The 27478-nt window shown below is 32.2% G+C and overlaps 2 protein-coding genes across 4 annotated transcripts in view; one reads left to right on the top strand and one right to left on the bottom strand.

Moving 5' to 3' along the window:
* PRL-1 (PRL-1 phosphatase) overlaps positions 1-11597 on the top strand; it is a 43234-nt gene extending 31637 nt beyond the window's left edge. The window contains exons 3-7 of the mRNA XM_070644429.1: positions 259-702; positions 1724-2522; positions 3464-3630; positions 3694-3825; positions 5291-11597. Coding sequence (XP_070500530.1) covers positions 2400-2522; positions 3464-3630; positions 3694-3825; positions 5291-5402 — 534 coding nt within the window. The 5' untranslated portion in view covers positions 259-702; positions 1724-2399 and the 3' untranslated portion in view covers positions 5403-11597. The remainder of the gene's footprint in view (positions 1-258; positions 703-1723; positions 2523-3463; positions 3631-3693; positions 3826-5290) is intronic.
* A 1910-nt stretch (positions 11598-13507) lies between these two features.
* On the bottom strand, positions 13508-20797 carry LOC139093666 (uncharacterized). 3 transcript variants are annotated; one of them, XR_011544722.1, is made up of 5 exons: positions 20274-20797; positions 19013-19221; positions 17623-18425; positions 14569-16230; positions 13508-14497 (listed from the first exon to the last, which is right to left on the bottom strand). XR_011544722.1 is itself a non-coding variant. In XM_070644441.1 (4 exons), the coding sequence occupies exons 1-4, from the start codon at positions 20527-20529 to the stop codon at positions 15474-15476; spliced, it is 2025 nt and encodes a 674-aa protein (XP_070500542.1). In that variant the 5' UTR covers positions 20530-20797; the 3' UTR covers positions 13508-15473. The 3 variants fall into 3 exon arrangements, 1 of the variants encoding a protein (XP_070500542.1); XR_011544721.1 differs by having other exon boundaries at positions 13508-14491; XM_070644441.1 differs by having other exon boundaries at positions 13508-16230.
* Between the last annotated feature and the right edge of the window lie 6681 nt (positions 20798-27478).

Below are 27478 nucleotides of genomic sequence, written 5' to 3'. Positions count from 1 at the left end.
TAATAGGCGTACACCCCATCCTCATAACAATATTGTCCTTATTAATCGTTGTGATGAGAATTGTAAAATATCTGCACAAAAATTTGATTATCCAGCAAAATATAAGCTTCCTATATATCTATACATAATTTTACATCCGTACATAAGTTTATAATATTGACAAATTCCATTATCATAAAACATAAATAAGAAATTCCGAAAATTCCTTTGTAAAAAAAAAAATCTGTAACTTAATGAAAATCTCAATTTTTCTTATAGCTGTGACTGAAGCGTAAAGGCACAAGTTATTAGATTAACGGAAAAGAAGCTTCCGTATTTGCGACGACAAAAGATATAAAAATCGTGAGACTGATAAATTCCATATAACAGAAGAGCAGCCGAAAGGAGTTTTTTTTTAACGAAATCTGACATCCGTCGAGAAGATAAATTTGTATGTAAGACGACAACAGTGCATTTGTAATTCACAAAGAAAAAAAAAAACATTTCATTTCATCCTTCAAATAATTTAAAGTTTTTGGAGTCTCAAAATTATAATCATCATATTATACATGTGAATGAGCTGAAAATTCGCTCAGAGAAATTCTTTCAGCGACAACAAAAATAATTATCTTCATTTATCGAGTGCCAAAAAAAGAAAAACATTTTAAATTATTTCATTTGACTATTTTCTTTATATTGTTTCCGAGTAATTATTCAAATTGGGTAAGTTTTTTCATTTTATAGACAACATTGTTGTTCATAGGAAAGCAATTGCATGAGCGAGAAAATGAGAATTAATCTTTATTTAATTACTGACACGCGTAGACGATTCACTTCTCATGTTCAAGATCAAAATTTTGACTTTTTGTGAGATTTATAATTTTCTTCTTATTTTTCATGGTCATGATTGTTGATTTTTGATGATGCTCTCATTGGTTTTTCCAAATAGTTCACAAGAAATAGCTTCATTTGGGGTATTAATATTGTCTGAGAAAACATCCTTAAAATTTAAAATGTTTGATGTGCACTTTTCTTTTCCGAATGTATCTTAAAATATACATTTTAGTGACCAGAGGCTTTGAAGCAGAGCTAGAAGTCGACTTGAATTTTGTATGGAGTCGAGTCGACTCAAGTTGACTTATTCATACAAAATCTGAGTCGACTTCAAATTCGGCTTTAGTTCGCCTTAGCTCGCTAAGAACCAACTGACGGAAATAAGATTCATGCAATAATAATCGGGACTTTTGACAAAAACTGTCGTCACAGTTCTCAGACACTCAAGCTCTGTCTATAATTAGTTAATGTCTAGTTCTAACGTATTTTTGTCAAAGCCTGAGCAGCACAATGACGCTATCCGGATAAATAAGTCGAAATCAACTTTCACGGTGTCATTTGACAGGACAATTTCGTGTTTTACCGTTTATACAATGACTTACTAGTGTCCTAGCGAATGCGGTGTGCTGCTCAGGAATATGACTTTGAGAATATTCAGTCACATTCAAATCATAAGACCAATTTGATGTAATTCATATTGAATGATGGACATATGCTTGATATCATTTCATAATTTATCTAACTAAATATGATGTGATCTTGCATAATATTATGACGGATTATGACATGACCATTCCTAAACTCCCAAAACTGATCAAAATTCTGACGCACTGCTCATTTTCTCGCTTTTCTAATTAACTTTTTTATCAATATAATCTAATTATTCTTTATTTTTTCGGTATCTTTTCAGATTATTATCATCATATTCCTATATCGTTAATAAAATATTTTAATTTTTATCATCCAAACACACAAATAAACGTGTCTCAGTATATCAACAAGTGATAAAGAGCTTAATCATCACCATCTCTTCGAAATAAATAAATAAAAACAAAGGCAGTACATTAACAAATCACAAAGAATTCACACATATATATTTATCTCTATCACAATTGTCTCGGAATATAAATTTTAAAAGAAGAGGAACGGGAAAAGAAGGAACAGTCAGTGCATCAAAATCAACTGTGAATGATACAATTGTGCAACATTATATTTAAAATAAACAGAATTTTGTGTGTGTGATAAGCAAGTAAGCAAAGCGAAGACAAAGTTCTCCACCCCATCACAATTAAGTTAAAATATATAAAGGCAAACGAAGGAGGATATAAAAATATAAAGACAATTAGTTTATTTTTATGAGTGTTATCATTCAACGAGAGCAGTGACAGTTTTTTTTTTATCAACAAGACTGCAGAAAAAAAAAATTATTTTTGTATTATCAAATTTGGAGATTTTCGGAAGTAGTGGAAGGAGAAAAGTGAACTTTTTTTTGGGCCATTACAAACGACTTATTTTTATTTAAAAACAAACAAAAAAAAGTATAATATAAATTAAATAAATTTTTATTGTGTAATTGTGGGATTTTAATGACAACAATCAGCATGAGACAAAAAGATATTAGACCAGCACCAGCCCGCATCGATTTCAAGGGCATGAAATTTCTCATTACCGATCGTCCATCAGATGCAAACATGCAAACATATTTAATGGTAATTTTTTTTGTTGCTTGTCCTATTCATCACTTGATTTTTGATGCTGGCATTGAATGTCAACTTGTAGAATCTTTATCGTTTGAGGATGACATGAGCGCATTTTTGATTAAAATAACGACTAAATTAAATTTGAAAATTAACGTTTATAAAAAATTTAAAATTTAACGACCGAAATTCAATTTCCAAAAATACGTTACAATACCCTAAATATGCTCAAAGTATAAAATAGGCTCTTTTAATAGAAATGCGCCCAAAAAAGCCTCTTCATCAAATTTGTCATTTTCATGTTACGTTGTGATTAATTTAAAAAAAAAAATCATTAAAAATCAACAGTAATGTTATTAATGAGATGGAAAAAGGGATGGAGAACATGACTCGATGTCTGCTGAGAAAAATTACTTCTAATATTCTTTATGACCTTGATTCCGGTTGTTGATGTCTCCCAAAACAGAAACATTATTCTTTGCCATTTGTTCTTGTTTTCCTTTTCATGCCTATTTCTTACAGTTTTGCGTACTTTCCCAATGCGCAATGAACTGTTGTTGTGGGGAATTGGGAATTTTTTTATGAGATCTGGTCTCTGTGAAAATAACAATTGATTAATATAAATGTGCAACAATGTTAGTCTCAATTATCCCGAAATAAATCTGATAATAATTCAATTAAAAGTCGTCTCGGACTTACCCTGAAATTTGATAATTTTTCCATCAATTTCGCGCGTCCACAAATATCCAAAAATTTATGCCATGTCTACGATTCTTTTTCCATCTTTTTTTCGAGTTTCTCCTTGACTTCGTACAATGCCGTCAGGGGTTAATGATCGTCTTCAATGTCCGCATGACAAATTTCATTCATTTTCTAATATCTAATCAATTTATCTTAACTTTATTACATGAATTATCATTTATTGTCTCCCATTTCCTGTTCCAAATGTTTAGGAATTACAAAAGCATAATGTATCAACAGTAATTCGCGTTTGTGAGGCGAGCTACAAAAAGGATGTATTAGAAAATGCCGGAATTGAAGTACGCGATCTGGCATATGAAGATGGTACATTTCCACCAGCCAATATTGTAGATGAATGGTTCGAGGTATTGAGGCAAAAGTGAGTATAACATCAATTAAAATGGAAGTAAATTGATATTGATGACTTTCTTATACTTTATAGATATAACGAAAATCCAGAAGCATGCATTGCGGTTCACTGTGTTGCTGGTCTAGGTCGAGCTCCTGTTCTTGTGGCTTTAGCACTAATAGAATTAGGATTGAAATATGAGGGAGCTGTTGAATTAATTCGAGAGTATGTATCTCATGTTTTGTTGCAATATGTTGAGGACGGGAGTGAATTTTGATAGATTACTGGATTTAGTCATGTATTTTGAGGGTCTGTAGCAAGGAATAAGTTAGAATAATCAATGAATCCAGTTCAAACAATCAAAATTGACCTTCCTGTTCCAAAAATCTCAGGACTCACCCCTAACGTAGACTCATAAAACTGTTTACCGTACAAATATCCTTCAAGGATTATTAAAAAGCAATAAACAGAACTGATAAAAAATTATTTAAGCTTAATTCTCGGAATTTAATCCATAATTATATGACCAAACAATCTAATGAATCATATCAGCTCATTTCAATGATAATTGTACATTACAAATGTTTGCTATTCAGCTTACGTCATTTTTGTGTATAAAATTCAAAATAGAATCCCTAAAAGTGTTCATTACACGAGTTAATGCTTTCTGCTCTATGGTAAATTAAATATGATACAGAAATAGAATTAATTACGTTTTATACAATTGCTTCTCAAAATTAAATATTTAAGTCTAATTCTAAATTTGATTATGAATCATGGCTTAAAATAGTCACTGACATAATTGAGTGGATTTTCCACAAAGGACAGACCTTAAATGTCAGAAATCATTACTTTGTGTATTTTGATCAATGGAACATAAATAAGTTTGTCTTGGACTTCTTTTTCTATGATACGCAGCTACTTGCTATACCTACGTAATTGCTTTTTTTCAATCAACATGTAATAATGTTGATGTCAATGGATATTGTTGCCGTTTCTGACGTTGGTGTTATGGGAAAATATTTTCTTTATGATCAAGTTGACTTGACCGAATGGCAGTGATTGTCGAATTGTTAATGTCCGGTATGGTGTTGCTATGTTGACATGATCTAGTTCTGGTTATGAATGTCATATCCCTAGAGCACCTTAAAGGTGATGACATGGCTCTTTTGATTGAATTTCGACTGTCTGAATAGATAGACAGCAAGTTTACTTACCTAAACCGCCATTCAGGTTGCTTACGCTATTAAGAAGCTCCTACTTGTGTCCCACGTCACACAGCTTCAGCAACACTGCCTTATGCTAATGACAATAAAATGCAAATTCCTTTAATTCATTTAGTACCTTGCGGCAATCACTGAAAATACCAAAATCTTCTTAATTTATTAACTGCTTACGCGTTTGTACATGAACAGAAGCATATAACGTAATCAAAATACGTCGCATTTGCTAATTAATAAAGATTCTTTCCGTACCACTTTACAATGTTCGCATTTCATAATTTCATGAAGAAAATTATGTACGTCATATGAAAAAAGTATAAAAAGAGATTCCTTCGTCATCGCCGTACGAAGGACGGAAAGAAAAAGTTTATTTCCTCAATTGAGTCTACGTTGTAGCTTGACAATTAAATGACATTGTTCCTTCCTTCTTTTATATTCATATATACAATAATTTTATTTCATTTTAGGAAGCGTCGGGGTGCCATCAATGCAAAACAACTTTCATATTTAGAACGATACCGACCAAAATCAAGATTGAAGCATCGAAATGGCCACAAGAATTCATGCTGTGTGCAATAAAATTATCAAACAGAAATCCACCAGTTTCAAAGTGTTCATTTTTCTTCATATAAAAAAATAGAAATGAAATTAATGAAAATATGAAAAAAATAATTTTTTTTGGAAGCGGAAAATGGAGAAATTGAAAAATAAGAGGGATGTTGCGCGCACTATTGCAACAAGTTGTTTTGAATCTTCTTACTATTATCGACGATAAGTTTTCTTACTTTCTGGTCTATGATTTAACATTCAGCATTGCTCTATATACAACAACAACAATACATACATACATATATATTTATTTGAAGACGAGAGGTCAAGCATCTAAGGAAGTTTGGACGATATTGGGACATGATGGAACTTACATAAAAAGATTTGTAATTTTGTTGCTTTCCATAGAAAAAAAAAAATATCATCTTTGAGGATGGGGAAAATATGTGATGATGACTACCTATTTATATAATTTTTTTTTTTTTAATATCAACGACTGTAAAATTACTCGAAGATTTAATTATGTTACATCATCGTCACATTATTCTCTCAAATAACAACTGCTACTTTTCATTCTATATATACTTATTATTATTTTTTTTTGCTCTTTGCGAATAGGACATAAGATCACAAATATCAAATTTTTAAAGAAAAAGTTTTGCATTTTTTTTGAATTATTATATTCTTTTTATTATGAAATTTTTAAATACAAATTATTGTCAGGAAAATATTAAATAAAATCCAAGACGGAATGCGAACATTTTAGTTCAAATTCACAAACAAAAAAGAGTAGTTCTCATAGATAAAAAATCTCTTTCTGGCTGGTTGATTTATATTAAAATCAAAAATTTTTAATGGCTAATAAAGCTTGACTTATGGCGATGTCAATCATGTTCTCGTACATTTTGTGAAATTTGTAACGGTTTTGTAAAGTTTGAATTATTATAACCTGAAAATTGAAATTTTAACAGTTTTGTAAAATTTTAAACTTCAACGGTTTTGTAAAATTTGAATTATTCTAACGGTTTTGTAAGAATCAAATTTTATGATTCACAAATTCAAATTCTACAAAAACGATAACATTCAAACATCAAGAAACCTTAAATTAATCAACTGTCTTTTAATGCACATTAATTGTGATTAATTGAGCAACAGTGAGAACATATGTAAATGTCTGAACTAATTCATCCTGTCATTTTGTATTTAAGGTCACAAATGGAAGTTTTTCGAGACAAATTCTAGTGATTATAATATGAACTTATATAGATATAATAATGAAATAACAACAGAATAGTATTTATTAACTATAGTAAGATACGATACAAGTTCCAAAAAGACCCTTATGCTTATTAATTTTGATTGTAAAATTTCCATTTTTGACTGGCCTCAAAATTCAAGTGGGAGGATTTAAATGATTTTTAGCCAAAAATTAATGACTTTCCACCACATAAGCCAAACAAATTTTCTTCTTTTAAAATGAATATATAATTTTATGTAAAAAACAATTGAAACAGAAAGAAAATTTTGAGAACAAACTTTTCACATTCTTTAAGTTAAATTTTCATTTTTTATCTTTTGCGAGGAATATAAATTTACAAATTCTCGTCTGGAATGTTAATTGATGATTTGTAAACAAAAATTCAAGTTTGATGATTGATATGACAGCTAAAAATCAGAGATTGAAGTTGATTTGGATGATCTCTAACGTGTTGAGAGGTTTTAGTGCTTATATACATTGTACTACATCCACTTCAACATTCCTATGAACTGCAACTTCCATTTTATTGATGATACACGAGCATTTATTGGTAGAAAACTTTCTATCTGACCATGACATTCATATAAATGTCAATGCGTCATTACTAAAGCTTCCGTTATCATCTATCTATAATTGTGTATGAAAATGTAAACAAACTTGACCTTCAAATACTTTTTATTGTTATAAATTGAAGTGTGTTGTTCGAATTTATTCAGACTGTGAAGTTCAAGAGTCATACACAATTCTGAAGTTCAGAATTGTAGAATTTTCAATCAGATTATTTTTGAGGTTTTTCCATTGAATTGTAGAAATTTATTCGAGTATGCTGATTTTAATGGGAAATTTGTCTTACAATTCTTCAAATTGTGAACAGAACTCTTTATGATAGACAACGACTAGCACAAATAGATACAGTACTAGTACAACTCAGCATTCATTTCGCATTTATGCTTTATGCATGATTTGAGATTAGCAAAGAATAGAGTTTACACTCAGTGATTCGTGACTGATGCACAGAATCACAAATTGAATGAAATTAGACTTCAAAATAACTGCCAAAAATTGTTTGAAAAATTAACGACCTTGAAAATTTTGAATTTGCTGAATCGGTTCAAATTTTGAAAACTTGTTTGAATCGGTTATGCTGCATCATTTCATCTCATCAATCCAACATTCCAGAACGAGATTATCTTAATAAATTTCACTGTTAAAGAAAGTTAGTAAGAAGTAAATGTTGGAAATAATTGGATATTGGACAGAAAAACGCTTCTGTGACTAAAAAAAATTAGAAATGACATAAAAGAAGTAATTAATTATTTTTGAATGGAAAGAGATGTTTAGAATATTTGGACATAAATGGCATGTTGCATGAAAGAATTTCTATAAAAATAAATAAATTATTTCCTTCATCTATCTTCCTTTTCACCAAATGATTCATGTTGATTAATAAAAATTTAAATAATGAACAAGGGATGGATATTGTTGGGAATTTAACGGACGTCGTTGTCGGTTTGAATTGGCTGAGGTTTGCTAAAAATTAATTAAAATTGGCATGCAATTGTTTTCTGCTTGCACTTGTGAAGTATATCATTTCATACAAGTTTCAATCGGTTCTTAGCAGGGTTCAAAAATTGTATGCAAGTCTTTCATACAAGTTCAAGTGAATTAACATGAAATTCTTGCAATTGAATTTGAAAATTGTATGCAAGCCTTGCATAGAAGTGCAAATGAATTTGCATGTAAGTCTAACAATTGTATACAAGACTTGCGTGCAATAGTCGAACCCTAGTTCTTAGCGAACTGTAGCAAAACTAAAGTTGACTTCGAAATCTGAAATTTGATGATTTTTATTAATAAATTCCCAGCAATCGACAGCCCCAAAACTAATGAAGTAAAAAAATGTTACGCCTACAATTATTGAATTTAATTAATAAATGTCTATGAGAAAATCATAAGAATATCATAAATCACAACAATTACATTTAAAAAAAAAATGAATTAATTAAACTTAATAGTCTAGCAGTCAGACGAGTCCTAAAGATGAATTTTTAATTATGCTCATCTTTATGCAGCACAGTGGGAAATTCCTTTGCGAATCCTGAGTAATAAGAAAAAAATGCCCTAGTAAAAAAAAACTAAATAATTAAATAATATAAATGAAAATAGCGCAATTGATGTAAATTTTTTAAAACAAATTTTTAATTTACCAAACCTTTTTTTTTCTTACGCCGAAAAAACTTTTTTTTTTTGCTGAATCAATGTGAAAAAAATAAATATATTTAAAAAAAAAATATTAAACTGTAGAATGATTTTTGCAGATTTATAAATACACACATAGCCCAAAATGAACCATATTTATTTTAAATAAAAACCGAATGCAAATACACACAAACCTTAATAAAAAATTGTCCTATTTAAAAAATCAAGCGAATGTGAAGTTTGTGATGATTTGTGATTTTTAATTGTGATGAAAATACACTCCAAAATAAAAGAATTAATCGGTGAATTTCCATGTTAGGGAGGTCTTTGATTGCTGGATCTTACTTAAGTGTATCTAATTAGGCTGATCAATGTCTTAATTCCTCTTTTACATCAACTTATGCAACCACTACAAAGAACAGTGTTGTTGCAACCGTGTGGCGCAACATAATGTCATGAACCACATGTCGTGTGTGGTTTCTGTCATGTCTCACCAGAGCTCAAAGTTGACTAGATTTCGAGCTCTGTGTCTTACCACCATGGTGTGACATGTCACGACAACACAGACACATAGAACATACTCAAGAGCTTATCAAGAATATCTGAATACCTAACAGATCCATAACATAAAAGCCTACCTGAGCACTATCAACCGATACAAACAAAATCCGAGCTGATTCAATTCCAACTCCCACAATTTCAAAAAACTCACAAGTCAACAAACTTCCATCCCTTGACATAACCTTTAAAAAATAAAAAAAAAATAGTTAAAGGAAAATAATGTATTGTGCGTGTAAAAAAACTAAGTAAGAAAAAACCAATTCATAAAATGACGATTAAGAAGGAAAATGGAGAATGAAGAAAAAATGCAAGACGAAATGTCCGGGTGCCTATCTTATCATTTTTCACTCAGCAATCTCTCTTACATATTCAAAAATCTAACGTTGAATATGGGAGGGGATCTTTTATATAAATGACGAGAAAATGAAAATTTTACACAATTCTTAAGAAAATTTTTTTATTGAATTTTCCATTCACAACATCATGATAAGACGAAAAAAATGTTAATAGAAGATACAAATATGAAATCATGAGAACAGTCACTATTTGATAAGGGATTGAATTATTCCATTTATTAAGAATTTATCAGAAATTCGAGTTGCATGAGGAAGAATTGGCGGCAAAATTACGTTTAACGGGAGAATTACAGCTGTTGGTAAGTTTAGCTAGGCGAATTCCTTTATAAAATCAACAACATGTATATGCATAAAGCTGTGCACATATCGCAATTCTAGTACCTAATTTAACAACTCATACAATCAAAATTGCGTCTTACTTGGTAATGACAAACGCAAAGAACGTCAATGTCACTGTGACACTTACATGAAACATCAATGTTCATGTGACAGTCACAGTGAACGTTAATGTCACTGTGACACTCACAAGAAACGTCATTGTCACTGTGACACTCACAAGAAACGTCATTGTCACTGTGACACTCACAAGAAACGTCATTGTCACTGTGACAATCACAGTGAATGTCATTGCTATGCAAATGCATGATTTTGATTATGTGAGTCTCGCTGTTGACCTACCGTAAACTATTTATTGTTGCCAACTCTTCCTAGTGTCGCTCGACAAAAGTTTATCGAAATCATAAATTTTTTATGCATTTGGAGTTGACATTGAGGATGAAAATTTGTTAATCAAAGCTGGATATTTTTCCGAAAAAAAATATGAAAGTCAAGTTAAGACTTTATGTTCCTATCAATTAAAGCAAAGACGTCCATAATTTTAATTATTTATCTCATTCTAAAAAAAATCATCAATTCAATGACCAAAATGCGGAATTCATTTCCATAGATGACATCACAAACAAAGATTTTGTAAAAATTTAAATGGAACTGTCCAGTGGATGATTTTTGAATCTAATTCTCAATAAACTCACAGCTCCAGCTATGATATCAGGTATAAAATACGAACTTTTTATCGAAACTTTACAAGTATCTTTCCCTTGCATTTTACTCGAACTAAATGACATCAAAACACCCGTGAAAAAAATATTCATTATTTTTTTTAAAAATATCAAAGATAAACTTCCCAAAACGGTGAATAATTGGAAGTTATCGTGTATTCTCCTTCAAATTATTTGAGGTTATTCGTAAATTGAGGTTAGAAATTTGGATTTTTTTTGAGGATGTCAAATGTTCAGACGTTATATGGTAAATGTATTCCTTATGGGGATCATTGAAGTATGACGTCTTCAGGTGGCATCAACAAAATCTCCAATAGACATCATTTATGAACGACCCCAAAAGAAAATGGGAAATTCTTTGTCCATTCAATATGATTTCATGTCGATCAAGAGAAACTGAGCTCAGAGACATATTTTTCAACCATAATAATTATAGTTAATGATGATTGTACATACGGCATTGGATTAAAGAAAAAAAAAATTTCAAAACAAAAAATTCTATTTCTAATTTTTTTGCGGAAGAAAATGATTCACTCAGACACATAAAAAAAATTATATTATAACTAAAAAAATGAAAGAAAAAAACACATTAAAGAAAATTTTTATTTTGTTTTGTGCAAAAAAAAAAAAAATGAAATAAAGTAATAATAATGATGAAATGATAAAAATTCATTAAATTATCTCGCTGATAAGATGAAATAACATAAAAGAATATGTCGCAAAAAACCAACTACTTTAAAAAAATACAAAAAAAAGTGAAAAAAAAATCAATAAAAATTTGAAAAATTTAAAATCTTGAGTTTTCTTTTTGGTGTGTAGTTTTCAGAATTGACGGCTGGTCATTGATAATTTAGGGAAGTTCATTCATCTAACGCCCCACGATTCACAGTTGATCATCATCATAAATTCATCACCTGAGTGTAACTTGAGCTTTGGTACAAGCAGCAACATAATAACCTTATTCTGAGCTTTTATACAAGGAACGCAATGGATCACACTTGATCTGTTCGGCCAACGAAGTAAGTAAATAATCTGTGTTATACCGTTCATTTGAGATTTGAATAATATTTATTGTACATAGTTGAATACCCTTTTTCATACAACTTTCATTCTGATTTTTAACGTTCATTTGAGATTTGAATAATATTTATTGTACATAGTTGAACACCCCTTTTCATACAAAAGTTCTGTCTGTTATTGAACTCCGAAGAATAAACATCATTGTGTATAAATAAAATCCGTAAGAAGTTCTTAATTACATTTACATACATTACCAATGTATGTGACCTTAGCTCTATTCCTATATGCAAGTATCAACGTCATAGTACTGACACCTCTTCTTGAGTCTTGATTTTCCTGGTATTTTTTGACATGCAAGGGTACCAAATTTTTATTAATGATGATTTAGATCTACATATTTATTTGAATTTGTAATATTTCTATCACTACCTTTAATCTATAGTCAATACTGAAGAATAAGATCCACAGCAAATGTCACAATAAAATTCCCTGTTAACAATAAGAAGTTACAATATTTTCTATGTCATGAAAATTAATTTAATTATGTGTGCTAATAAAATTTGTCATTTGGCATATGAATAATGCGTATGAAACTGTCACTTACCTCAAATAATTCATAGCTTATCAAAGTTTCTAAGAACTGAACTCAAATGTTAATTTCCTTTTTGAGATGTTGACAATGAGTCGTAAAAATAGAATACAATGTTAGGTAGATAATGTACTTATCACTACTTAATTTACATACCTTCATATTTCAGTTTAGTTACAATACTTTCGTCTGAAATAGAAACTAGGGGAACATTTTATGACTCTAAAGCAATTAAAACTGCAAACATTTGCATTTATTGCGTTATTTAATGAAAAAATTCTTCATAAAATAAATCAGTGGTGGGCAACCTTTGTGCTGCCCAAATAATTAGTAAATGGCATGAGCCGTATGCCGTGTCGAGACTTACCAACAAAGTGCACCGTGAAAATTAAAAGGTTGCCCACCACTGAAGCAAATAATTAAATTTTCAATACTTTGTCGTCACGTCTACTTTACATTTGCGAATGTGATTAAAAGTTTAACAATTTACTTTTATCAGGTCAATTATTTAAGTTTTTCAAAAGTAAATTAATGATGCAACCTCAATTTTAAAACCGCAATGCAATTATGCTGTTTATTGTCCTTGTTATTTTGAACTTCTCTCAAGCATACCGTCAAGAAATCTTCATTCCTTCTCCTAACTCGAAATGCATCTAGGAACGCTTATGTAGCTTTTCAGGAACACAACCAGAAATTAGGGGAATATGGCGAATAAAGGATTGGACACTGATTGCTAATTGAAGGATCCGTTTCAAAAAAATGGGGAGAATGAGTGTTTATTCACTGGAATTATGCTCCGATGTGAAGCTTACGTTACTGCAAATGGCTTTCCATCTGAATATGGTCGGCTTTATCCTAAATTTTGTACAAACTATCCGTTTTTGCATCAGACCGACGTTCTCTTAGAACCGTCTAACTCCTTGTTGCTTGGTTGAGTATTAAGAAGTTAAATACGCCCCTGATGCTCTTATCAATGATAATTTCTTAATTCTATTGAACTAACGTCAAAAAAACACAACTCTATGCTGGAAAAATGTATTAAACTTCAAAACTTGCTTCTTAAACTTTGAACAATCAACAATATTCAACGAACTTTATTCTCTTTATTATTATTAGTACTTTTTGTAATCACAAATCACTTAGTGGCATTAATCTTAATAACTAAAGTCTAACTCTAATGTTTTAAAGACTAAGAAAATATTTTATTTGTTTTTTTGAATGGCACCTTTGCGTTAACTTTTTGCTTGAAAAAGATTTTATTTGGTTCAATTTTACAAACCGTTACGTCCCCTAAAAGACAAAGAGCATGCTTTTGATAGCTTATTATCCTTAAATGTAGTAGATGAGCATGCTCATAAGCATTGCTTTCAGTTTACTATGTTCTCAAGAGTATGCTTTTTGTCTACTAGGAATCCTTAACATACATAGAGATTCAGCATGTTTACTCAGCTGTTAGATACCAAATACTTATATGAACATGCTTAGTGCTTAAATCTTAAATAACTTTCTTAAAATATCATTCTAAATTGTTAATGGTCATCATATGAATCATTGTGATTCAGAACCTCCTTAACTTATTTTTGTGTCCTAAAACCAAAAGTGCTACAAACTTTTTCACTTTCTGTGCCTAGAAAGCAAATCATTTACAATTCTAATTACGTTCTATGGTTGTTGGAACCAAAAAATTTATGAAAATTTCAGTGACTTATTCGATTAAATTACAAAATTGAATATTTTTGAACATGAGCACACCTCCTTTTGGGCAAATAAAAATCACCATAAAATGTCCTAACCCATAAAGACAACCTTATAAAAATTTCAAAGTATCATCTAGCAAAGTTGACATTAATGTTATGCTGAAACACAGGTGTGCTCTAGTTTATACTTCATTTGAACTACAAATATCCAATGTCGAAAAAACAGCATATGATTATAGTAATTAAATTATAAATTTGTATTTGTTCATAGTCTAGGTGTAGACACTTTTTGATCTGAATGGGGCTTATCTTAAAATATGGGGTCGTTCACATGTGGCGTCACAAACTTGTTTTCAAAGATTATATTTATAGAAACTAAAACTAGAGCTCGAAATCGACTCGAGTCAGCTTGTCCATACAAAATCCGAGCCGACTTCGAGCTCTAGTTCCAACTTTACCTAGAAGTCGACCAAAAGTAAATGACCCGAAACGCATTCTTAAATGAAACCCAAAAATGGACAACTTGACTAAAATTGTGAACCCTCCACCCTCAGACCCCAATCCTAAGCTTTATAAAGCATCAATCCTTAAAGTATCTCCACCTTGCTTAACAAGCACTAAAAAACTAGTAAAGCATCAGCTTATCTGTCTGTACAGAAAAAATGAATCAAAACCAGATGAAAAAGTGCCAATGTTTTTTAGGTTTTTTCACACTTTACTCATTTGCGATATTATCAAGGTCTATAAATCGCTTGATAGAATGTTTCACTTTTTTCATGAACACAAGTGTTTATTTAAAGCTGAACTTTATGCATAATGATGTCAATTGAAATCTACAGCACAATTTCATATAAATAATAATGAGAATCACTGCATGACGCTAGATGGACTTTCTTTGTGGATCAATCATTAGTGATGGAAGAAAGGAATGGAATAGATTGAATACAGAGGCATAGAGCTAGGTGTCAATCGCATCTGCTTTGACTTGGGTTTTGTATAGTCGGAATCAAAAAATATTAAATTGACTGCCTCAATAGGATCTGTATCAATGGTGGACAACCTGTGGGTCTGATACCTGCGGCAAATAAACCGCATCTCGAGGCTTACTACCAAAGTTTGCCGTGAATACTTAAAGGTTGCTGATCAACCTGATGTACCACTGACCATTATGGTCAACATCCACTATGGTCAACCACCATCGAAGAGCATAGCCAGAGAACCTCAATGATTAAGGAATTGACAAAAGCTTTAATAATCCAAAACAATAATTGACATCATTTACAAACAACTCCACACATAGCTGGTGTCAGTTTCATCAACAATTTTTTACAATCTAAACATTATCTCGTTCATCATCAAGTGTTCATTTACAATAGCAATACTTCCTCAGATGTGCATCACTAATACACCAACTTTGATTTCCATATTTATTAATACGAGATATTTCACCAACAACATCCAATTCCTTACACTGTTCATTGCATCGTACGGTTGCTTCCATTTGGCCATTTGAAGGCAGTACATCAAATGATACAAGATAGTCAGTCGTTGAGCCGTGCTTGGATTCTCGTGCTGATGAAATTTTATTAAGCTTCAATTTTGCACAGCTTTTGAGGTGTGACATGTCTGTGTTGAGCACTTTAACAGCATAATTTGCAACTTTTTCGACAATTTTGGACTTATGATCAGTCTCATTGAATGATGAACATCCACACCAGATATTACTGATACCAGCATCTTTACATGATCGATTTAATGGAACTTCATTGAAGATACTTTGACAATCTTCGCAGCTCTCAGCACTCAACTCACCATTGTACTTTCCATAAAGCTTCAGGATATGCTTCATTGTCACGTGTAGATCAAATGGACTAATAAGGCGATACTCATTGACTTTAAGATTCTCAGCTAATTCTGGATGATCATTTTTAAATTTTTCAGGTAACCAGAAGAATAAGTAAGGCATACGTTCCTCTAACCATCCAGTAAAGAACTTTCTAATTCCACCAAAACGCATTCCATGGTCACTAAAGAACATTACAATTGTATTATTTAATGTTCCTTGTTCCTCTAATTGCTGTAAATACTGTTTCATCCGATGATCATATTCTGATGGCATGCTGGGAAGGAGATAAATATGATAAGTCAGTCAAATCATAAATTTAAGCAGCAGCTTTAATATTAATTATGGCAAAAAGTCATTCATTGCACAAAACGACACAAAAATTACGTAAATGTATTAAGGTTGATGACATTTGAAAATTTATCTTGGATTGCAACCAAAAAAAAGGCTGTGTGTACATTGTAAATATAAATTTTATAGAGGAACAAGACTTAAAGATATGAGAAAAATTTTATTTTTAAATGACTGTGCATCTTACATGATGAAATACTGAATTGTTTTACACTTTGGATGTTATCTATAATTTACGTGACATGACTTAAACAATTAATCCTTAAAGCTACTCTCCTATAACTCTAGTTTACTATCCACTGTGAATGGAGTTTCTCTAAGTCTAGACCGAGAAATCTTTGCCGATACCGAAATCGGAAAGCCTTGGTCTCGGGATCGAGTATTCTTATCCGAATAGCACAAGTCGATTAATCTATCTAAAACCGACACTAGGTCTTGACTCCACCATGGTACCAGACCAAGTCAATTTCACACCGATCAGGGTCAGGATTCTTGGATTATTTGTGCTATTTGGTTTACCTGAGACTTCATTTATAAACAGCTTAAGATACAATGAATTCACTCAATAATGCAATCAGACCCGCTGATTGTTCATAACCCAAATTTCCCATATCATATTCAAATGCAGTTTGTAGCATAATGCATGTTAGTTCCATTACAGTTATCAGCCCTCTGATTAAATAAGCATATTGTAAAATTTCGGATTAATCATTGCAAGATTCAGTGCTGCGCTAGGGCGATACCCGGCTAATGATTGTTTAACGGAGTGAGGGTGCGGCCAGACCACTGCACTCAATAGACCTACAGTTTATAGTGGGATCAGAACCACTCCTTTGAGGACATTACTGTCTTCAGGCTTCAAATGGAGGCTGTGAGCCGCGTTTCCACTACATATGATTTGAAATAGGACATGTGAAAAATTGCCCATGCCCAGTCTCGAACCCGTGATCACTAGATCCTTGTTACAATAATTATGTACCGAAGTATTAAATCATTCCGCCACCGAGCCACTTTGACTCACAATGATTAATCATTGCTTATCAGTCATAAAATGAGTAGAAATAATGATTAGCTACAAAAAAACCCGCAAAAAAGGCTGTTTATATCATAATCAGCATACAGCCAGTAATACTAGATATTAAATATCACAGAAATTAATTTTAAACTTTTTTGAAAAAAAAAAATGACTGTGACTTATTAATACAATAAAAAAATTCCAAAGGAAGTAGCAAACTTGAACTTTGTGTATTTAGCGTAGTTGGGAATGAATAGAATAAAGGCATATTTAGGCATAAAATTCGCCAAATTTAAAATTTACCTTAAATCATCGTGACTGAATGAGTTCGTCCAGAACAGTCCAAAAAATGAGTCATTATGATACTTCTTTGAGAAATCCACAGCATATCTGTATATAAAGTCAGCATAATGTTCATATCCAAGGCACATTGATAGCCAAGGTTTCTCAAAGGATCTCTTTAAGAAATTCTCAGCAGCTAATGCAAAAGGTCTGAAATAATAATCAGTTGGCTGCTTTATAAATCCTGTCTTGTAATAATTGAATGTTGTCAATGACATTGAGTCCTCAGCATAGGCAGTTGCATAATTTGCATCACTAAAATCATTCCATAGGAATTTACATTTTTCAAGTTCACCAACATGCTTTGGATGACATTTATGCTCGATGGCACTATCATTAAGTCCCGTCAATATTGCCATCAAATTTGGGAATGTATTATATGCCATTTTATTAAATACACGCATATCATACCAGTTATTATCTCTAAGATATCTAAAAGTATTTGGCATCGATCTAATTAGATTCAATCTTGATATACTGTCAATTCCAATCAATAAAACATTCATTGACGAGTTCTTATTGTTGACTTTAAGTTTCTCATTTACACTATCTTTTGGCATGATGATTGCGTGTGCATTCTTATATACATCAGATTGAATACGCTTAATTACTCTAGCATTATAGTATCCTACGCATGACACTAATATGAATTCGTCATTGATGTCAAGTGCGTGTCCTGAGACAAAATTTGTACATTTTGATAATGAATATTCATTGTCAGCTGTATCATTAGATCCAGCTCGTGTAATTCGTTGGTAGCAGCACTAAACATTAATAGAAATAAAACAGGATGTGATGATCATGTTATAAACCCGAGCAGTATTGACTGGTAAATTGTCGATGTGGAGCTGTGATGTTGCTCTGTCAGTAGGATTGATGTGGACTCGAGGATGGCATGTCAGTCCATGTCGAGGATGGCATGTCAGTCTATGTCGATGACGGCATTTCAGTCCATGTCGAGGACGGCATGTCAGTCCATGTCGAGGACGGCATGGACGGCAATCACCTGTCGACGAACTGGAGCATAGCCAGAAAGATTTGAATCAGCGCTCGAAGTCGATTCCAATTTTATATGGAGTCAAGTCGACTTTTCCATAAAAAATCCAAGTCGGCTTCGACCTCTGATTTAAATGCGTCGGCTTTGAACCACAAAAGCTTATTTTTGGTTATGGCTTAACTGACGACCTAAGTGACTTCAACTTGACAGTTTGAGTTGCAATTGCTTGCCAGAATCAGAATCATCAAATAGACAGAACGAAGATACAAAACCACATGTTGACCGACAATTTAACAGTCATTGCCGCTCGGGGTAACTAAATTACTCTTAATTATTAAAGCTATAACTACTCACTTTTATTTCATTTTGATACCACGATAAATAGCCTGCTTTATACTTCTCATTTATTATCAGTTTATCGCCATCAATTGAGGTCAACGGCATAAGATTGTGGCACTTTTTGGGCGGCACTGGTTTGAACACACTCATCGCTTCCTTCGAGAATGGACTCAAATTTGGTATTTTACAATTTTCACTATCTAATAAGTAATCGCCGAGCAATACTGAAACCAAACAAAAAAAATAAAATTTGATAATGTCTTATCAGAAACTTATTCACGCCACACATGTCAATTCTCATGTTTCACAAAACGCTATGTCAATATTATAGTTGAAAATGAATAGCTTATGATTATGATTTTTGTAGCACAATCAATTGTATTATTTGGAATTAAATGTATTAAAAATTTTTGCAAGCTGATGAATGCTTTTGATAGAGCAATTTGACGTAAATGTTATGTCTAAGAGGATGGAAGACATGGAAATCTGAGTGACTATGTGACCCTTCTGGATTAACCCACTAAGTTGGGAGATATAATTTGAATTATTTCAAGAATCACATTTTTTAAGGCAATAAGATCCAGTTACACTTAGATCCACTGTGAGAATCAAAATGTGAATATCCAGGATGACCCTAATCTTAATCCAAGAATGACTAAGAACATCAAGGATCATTAGGCTCATTACAATTAAATCCAGTAACATTCAGAACCTTTAGTTCAATATAAGAAGATCAGATAACATACAGGATCATCAATTACATAATCCAAGAAAGTTCAGACCCAATATGCATCAAATATTAATATCCAGTAACATTCAAGACACTTTAAACACAATCTAATAAGCTCAAGCATCATTGATCCAGGAACGTTGACGATCGGTGCATATTAAAATGTTCCCACCATAATCACGAGATGACTGCATACTTAGAACTAAGTAGGTGTCACTAAGCTAATTTTGTTGTTTTCGCCAATTGATTCCCACTCGGTTGACAAAAACAGTCAAATTTGTCAAGTGACTTCCACACGGCTCTAAATATTCTAACATTTCAATATGTCACGATCCGGTTTTATGCACAGCCATAATCATGTCAATTAGATCGAACTCAATCTAGCTCAAATTAGTGTAAGTTATTAAAGTTGTCAGAAATCTTACAGAAAAGTGAAGAACTAATTGAGCGGAAAATCAGAATTCAAACAAAATGTCAAAGAACACTAGATTAATTCCATATCCACAAAGTTCACATCCAATAACCACAAACTATCACTGTACTCACCATCATTATCAAGATCCTCCAACTCCTTAACTCCAATCAACTCATTATTAACTTGAAATATTGCAAAAATTGATATCATCAATATTGTCATCATCATAATTGTTATAAAGAGCTGTTGAAGGACAGTTCTTGCACTACATATTCTCCGATGTCCCATTTTTGTGAGTAACTCATACGATGATGTTTTGTTTTCGATAAAATATGAACACACTCGTCTTATTCTTTTGTTACAAAACAATTTATTTTTAAATTTCATGGCATACTTTGCTGGTGTTTGGGATATTTTTAATTTTTTAAAGCACTACTGAGTGAAAAAATTTTTGCTTTAATTTGCAAATATTTCACTAATTATTGGAATTAACAATTTTACTCTAAAGGTCCACATGTTTTCACACTTGCCGCAATTTCATACTATAAAATATTCATTTTCACTGATCACAAGACAAGTCGTACACATCCAATTTCACGAAAAAATATCTCTCTCTGTGCCTCTTAACATGCAATGTTTCTTCTTTCACGGCTCGACTCGTACTGCGGCTAATGATAATTTTTTTTTTCATACTGTTCGAAGAGAAAAAAAAAATTTTTTACAGAGAAATAAGCAAGTATAATATAGAGGAATAGTTTTTTTGTGTGACGTATAGTTTAAGGAGAGAATTTCGCAAGGAACTTAAAAATAAAAGAAGCAAAGAATTTTTGTTCTCATGAGTAATGTCGGCATATATATGTATATTTGCCCGAGCTGCACAAATGAAGAAGGTTACGTCACGGAAGGCGAATTAAGAGCTATGCCACGGAGCATTTAGCCGTCTCTGTTTGACAGCCATGTGGATGTTATCTTGTAACCCTATGAACGTCATTTGTCAACCCTATGGACGCCATTTGGCAGCCGTATGGACGCCATTTGGCAGCCGTATGGACGTCATCTGACAACCTTATCGACGTCATTTGGCAATCTTATGGACGTCATTTGGCAGCCTTATGGCGGGCATTAGGCAACCCTATAGACGTCATTTGGCAACCCTATGGACGTCACTTGGCAACCCGATGGACGTCATTTTACAATCCTATGGACGTCAATTGACAACTCTGTGGACGTCATTTGGCAACTCTGCGGTCGTCATTTGGCAATCTTATGGACGTCATTTGGCAACCCTATGAACGTCACTTGACAACACTATGGACGTCATTTAGCAAACCTATGGACGACATTTGGCATCCCTATTGACCCCATTTGTCCTCAGACACAAATAGAGTCGGTTTCCATTTGGTTCATGTCAGTAAAAGAGGTTGACCGATGACCTAAAAGCCCCTTGACTCCATCTTCTTCATTTGTGTCGCTCGGGCTGCAATAAAAAGACATACTCTCATTCGCATTTTAATCAATGGCGAAAAAATGAAAACAGAGAATTAAAGAAAAGCGCATAGCGTACATGGGTCAAGGACATTCACCAAAAAAAAAAAGTATAAACTATATCTGTGCAATGGAATGTGGTCCATTTCACTCGATATGTACAATTCAACATATATAGACATTATACATGATTTAACCATCGAATCCTATATATTTGGCAAATTTTATGTTCCATGTCATAGCATTGAGACAATCTGGCAACAGTAAAAAGCCAATAATACATGTCAAGCATTTATTTTCGGGCGAGAAAATCGATTCGTATTATAGGAAGCAAGACTGACTGTTTGACTTGGTGAAAATTAATTTGATTTCCATCTCTTTCCTCTTTTTGTATTAATTAAACTCATCCTAGTTTGATAGACGTCACGATGACATTCAAATTTTTAGACAGGCAGCTGACATAAAGTCATAAAGTATTCAATTTGTTTGTACAGACAACATCAATTTTGTGGCATTTAAAAAAAAGTTTGAGATTGCCGAGATGATCAAATTTTAAACGATTTTCAAAATTTTGAAATTTCTTTAAATCTCAGTTGACTTGAATAATTTTGTGATTACACGTGAAAATTAAAATTAATTAATTTATCATATAAGCTTCACTTTAGAGAGAAAAAAAAGTGAATTAAGTTAGTTCAAAATAACTATACATTGTTAATAATATAATATATTGATTAGAAATTGTTTTGTTTACGCAGGATTTGCATTTGAAATTAATTGCATATTTAATTTGGATCAAAATTAAAAAAAAGAAAATACGCGACACTGGAAGTCGTTATTTTCGTGTAAGGACATTAACTTGAAGTATTTAAACGTAAAATACTCATTAAATTTGTACAATTTTAGGAAAAAAATTAGAATCCAAAACGTTTGGTTGTAATTGTTATGTGAAACATAACCAAACAAAATTGTTCCAAGTAAGATTCATACATTATTATTACCTGCATTAAAATTCTAATCAATATCATTTATTATAGGATTAATAAGTTGTAAAAAAAAACTTAAATTGATGTAAACCTCTTGAAGTTGTTAATTGAAAACAACCAAGTAAGTTAATTTAGTAAATGTAAAATAATTCCAAATAATTATTTGATTCTATTTTATAGATAAGAGGTTTTCACATAGATTGTGAATTATATAAATAAAGAAGGTCTTCCATCAAACAATTTTGGGGCTTTTATTTGTGCAATTCAAGAACCCACTAAATAAAGTGATTCGCTACAATTTATATGATTAATTAAAGTTATTTTTATGGTATAAAAGTTGATGATCAAACAGCAAGATCCAATCAATATTTATGTGGACAGAATTCATTTTCCGATATTAAGTCATGATGGAAAATTAAATATTAGGAAACGTGAGGATATTGTGTAACGGGGAAAATAGCCTTTTTTGGATCTTCCATCGTAAATCCTCAAATTGCAGCCTCCTCCCTCTTGACCCATAAGCGTTACGTAATTTCCGAATGTCCCCTTAGAGCAATGATGTCCAAACTGCGTACCGTCAAAATGCCATGAGCCAGCTGCATTCCGTGTGCGGTTTTTGGTCGTGGCTTTCCTCGCAGGAGGTGTCGGAGAGTCATTTAGATACTATGTACAATGATTTAGGTTAGGGTTTGTCCAAAATTACAGGCTTACCGAATAAATTTAGGTCTGCAGCCTTTGACGAACTATAAGTTACACCCCGGCACACAGGTTGCCCATCACTGCTTAATAAGTTAACTCTCGTATGTTTTTTAGCGTGACGTAACATCCAAATGACCCCCCAATAGCTAATTCGATTCATTTCATTTACCAATCCATTCCATCTATGTTATCTGATAGCCTACTTTATTTACATTTCATTTCAACACTGAAAGTGCTTATGAAGGAGTGCCTGAAAGCTTCTTACGACACAGACAAAGCTTCTAAAGTAGCAAAGAAAGGGATATGAAGGGAAATGTCTTGGATCAATACAAATCGATGTTCCTTTTAAAATATAAATGCCATAGCCAATGGATATTTGGGAAATTTAGTTGTGAATCTTTGATGTTCCTGGAAATTTTGAGTTCTGGATATTTTGATGTAATAAAAATTAACTGTGACTTTTATGGACCGCAATAAATGATTTTATGGAATGTAGCCATAAAAGTTTTTGCACCTCCAGAAGTAAACAATTTTTTTTTCGGGGAATATTCACAAACGAAAAATTGAATATTGAGCACTTTCTAGACTAAATGCCATAAATAAAGTCTATATCTGGCAATTGCTTCAATGTCTAAAATTTGGTGTGTCTTGTTTTCGAAATATTTATAGCCAAAAAATCAAGGTCAGATCATCAATCGCGACATCTTTAAATCAGCTCCACATCCCAGGACCGACGGTACACAGCCACTACATCTAGCTACTCGGGATCAGTGCTCACACGATTTTTCCAACGAATTTGATATTGGTACAAAGAAGAGCACTAAATAATTTCAATGTAAACAGATGGAACAAAAGTCAATATATAAGCTGAATAATTTGAAGTTATTCTAAACAATTGGATTGTTTGTTCCAGAGTTGAATAATTTGATGCTTAGGTAAGGAAACTCGAATTGTGAAGATGATCTGAATGTCATGTAAACATAACATATTCCAAGAATGTCATGTAGAACAAGCTATGAGCTAAGAGTGAATTCCATATGGATTATAAATGAATTCTTTGTGTCTTTTTGGGAAGAAGACTTATTGACATACAAGGTAGCTATGGCAAGAGATATCTATGTTATCTCAAAATTTGATTCCAGGATTGATAACCATGAAGAGTTAGAGGTATGCTTGAACTAGAATTTTCAATCGCGGCATTGGATTGTTTGTAAACATGGAATCAATCCCGGAATAGAGTACATTTCAATCCTGAGATTGAAAACACCTGCTCGAACCTTTAACCCGAGTGACACATTACTCTAAAGCACATTTTTCACAGTAAAACTGAATCGAAATCAGCCTTCACAGCACCATCAGGACAAGTTCGGATCGTGAAGGGCACACGACGTCAAAGCGGTACTCAAGCAAATACAGTGTGCTGTTCGGGTAATAATCATAAATAATATGCTTTTTTGATTATTTTCATTAATTTATATAGCCACATTCCATTATGGATTGTTCATTTATGATGTCTGGTAGAAGTGATTCTCCTCCCTACATCGTCATAAGTGGTCGACTATGCTTAGTCAGTTTTATAGATTAATATCGAATTGAAGAGTTCAACAATGTTGCTATAGATAGATTTAACTCGATAATAAAAACACTTTCAAATTTGTAATATCATGTAACATGTTACGCATGAACGTAAAACGCATTACATGCAGGTCATATTAAAAATAATTGACCATAACACTGATTCACTTATCTTTATTAAATGCATATAAAAGTCTATTATCATGTATTAGATTTGAAAGTTTATTACTTATTCAGACTAGATTTAATAGACTTTAATGAGAGCGACAAAGCATAGATTTTGTAATTCTATATTTGTATTGTTGCTTAATCAAAACGACTTCTTTATGGATTTATAAATTAACAATGATGTTTATTCTTTGGAGTTCAAAAACAAACTGAATTTTTGTATGAAAAGGGGTTTTCAACTATGTGCACTTAATATTATTCAAATCTCAAATGACCGTTATAATAATCCAAAGATTCATTTAACAATTTGTAAAGGGGTTAGGATTGCTGAATCAAATTAATTGAAAACTCGAATGTCAAAGCATGCTTCTCAACAATAATATTCAATATTTGATTAAATCGAAGCTTACAAATGAAAGATTTCCACTTACAAAGCGATTTAAAGTAACAAAGAAATTCTTTAGAATTTAAAATCACAAATTTACTTCCATTTAGCCACAAATGTCATTACTTACTGCTGTTTAAGTCTCAATTGATAAAAAATACAGTGTCATTAAAGCTTATCTTGCCTCATAAATACTTGTGAATGGCAATTTTGTTTATAAATAGTTTTCATGCTAATTATCCACTGGATATAGCTTTAAAATTTTAATAACTCAACAATTATTCGTCAAACGATATAAACACGTAATAAGTTCATGATTTTCATGCTTCATAGATGCTAAATGTGTTTTTTTTAGTAAATATTTTGAACATTTTTGCATACAAATTCAGAATAGCTTTAAAATACGTCATCAATATGAATTTGAATTCTTTTATTTGAGAGAGAAATTCTGCGAATTGATTTCAAGTTGTCAATTAAGATGCCCGAACAGCACAAGGTAAAGAGGCCAGAAAAGCACGAGCGGCACAAATGAAGAGCCCTGACTTAGCCTGGGAGCTGTTAGTGGGCTGTTAAACCTCTTTCATTAACACCTAATGGAAGCCACCTCTATTTGGCGATCATGTGGTTTTGAAGGAGCTTTAAATGCTCTGTGGCGGAACCTTCTTCACTTATGTCGGTCGGGAAAGCACGACTGTATCACAATAAGATATAGCTTTATAATATAACACGGCTATATTAGCAATAAGGCGCAAAATTGCCCTAAAGATACCATGTCGACTGATTTCGATCCCATTTTATGTACGGCAAGAAATGTGATTCTCCGCAATGTGCTACTCGGTATAGTCCGCAATAAATAAATTTATTGTTCTCGTAACCGTATTTCTTCTCTATTAGAGAAGATTGATTTTTATTGATGATTTAACTCATTGGAATTGATAAGTTGAATAGAGTGTAGAAAAAACTTGAATAAATTACAAATTGAGAGATGATTTTTTTATTGGGATGTCTTTGGGGACCGTTGAGAAACTAGATAATGTAAAATGTGATCGTTTCTCGAGCTGAAAGAAGTGACGAATCACATTTTTCTCCTAAAAATAGGCCGAAGTTTGTCGTAATTGTGCTGTCAGGACAGCATTGGGTTGTATCGTTAATGCGGTGATGCAGCGGCGCCTAATCGAGCACGTTGTGGATGCAATTACATGATGTGTCACTCGGGCTTTTCATGATCGAAATAATTACTATCTAAATCTGATACTTACTGCCTGATATTGACCAAAATCACACGAAAAAATCACAGTTAAGGAATTTGAAAAACATATGTTAAGCTGTGCGTCACAAACTTTTCTTTTTCAAAATTTATAGTATATCACCTGTTAAGACAGTTCAGTCAAAAAACAACTAATGTAGTCTATTTACACACTTATACTAAATATTATTGACTGAACGTAAAGAAGATACAAACTTTTGTTGATTTCACCATCGAAAAAAACTTAAAATAAAAGAAATAAAATTGTGATGAGACAGATAAAATAGCTGAACAGGTTGATGAAAGCATGCTAGAGGCAGTTACATGAAACATGTTAGAATACAAATGATTTCATTAAATCTGGTTGGGATTTCTGAGATTTTCAATCAATTCCATTTGGTTTTTATGGTTCAGCATATTAATTAGAGCTCAGCATATAAGTCCAAAATCTGGCATTAATCCGGATTAATGGAACCCGATCGGTACATATAGAAATGTTGCCATGCTTTCGCCAAGTGGCTGCTCCTCGATTCTAAGTATACTTCCACCTCGTCGCCTTTGTGGCAACATTTCAATATGTGCCGATCGAGGTATTAATCCCGAGCAACACATTGCGATGAACCATATTTTTGCCGTAAAATTGGATATTAATAAATAAAATTGGATCAGGTTGTGCTGCTCGGGAATAAATGTTTAAATGACTTATTGGACTTGGACCCGTTGCGGAATCTTCTTCATTGTTGTCATTCGGCATTGAAATTTTTTAGATTGTCTTAATTTAGCCGATATGTCTTA

The sequence above is a fragment of the Chironomus tepperi genome, unplaced genomic scaffold (genome assembly GCF_022539635.2).
Source record: "Chironomus tepperi strain 1889 unplaced genomic scaffold, CSIRO-AGI_Ctep_v1 contig_337, whole genome shotgun sequence".
In the NCBI taxonomy this organism is placed as follows: domain Eukaryota; kingdom Metazoa; phylum Arthropoda; class Insecta; order Diptera; family Chironomidae; genus Chironomus; species Chironomus tepperi.
The sequence above is the reverse complement of the archived record's forward strand: the minus strand, read 5'-3'. Positions and strand labels throughout refer to the sequence as shown.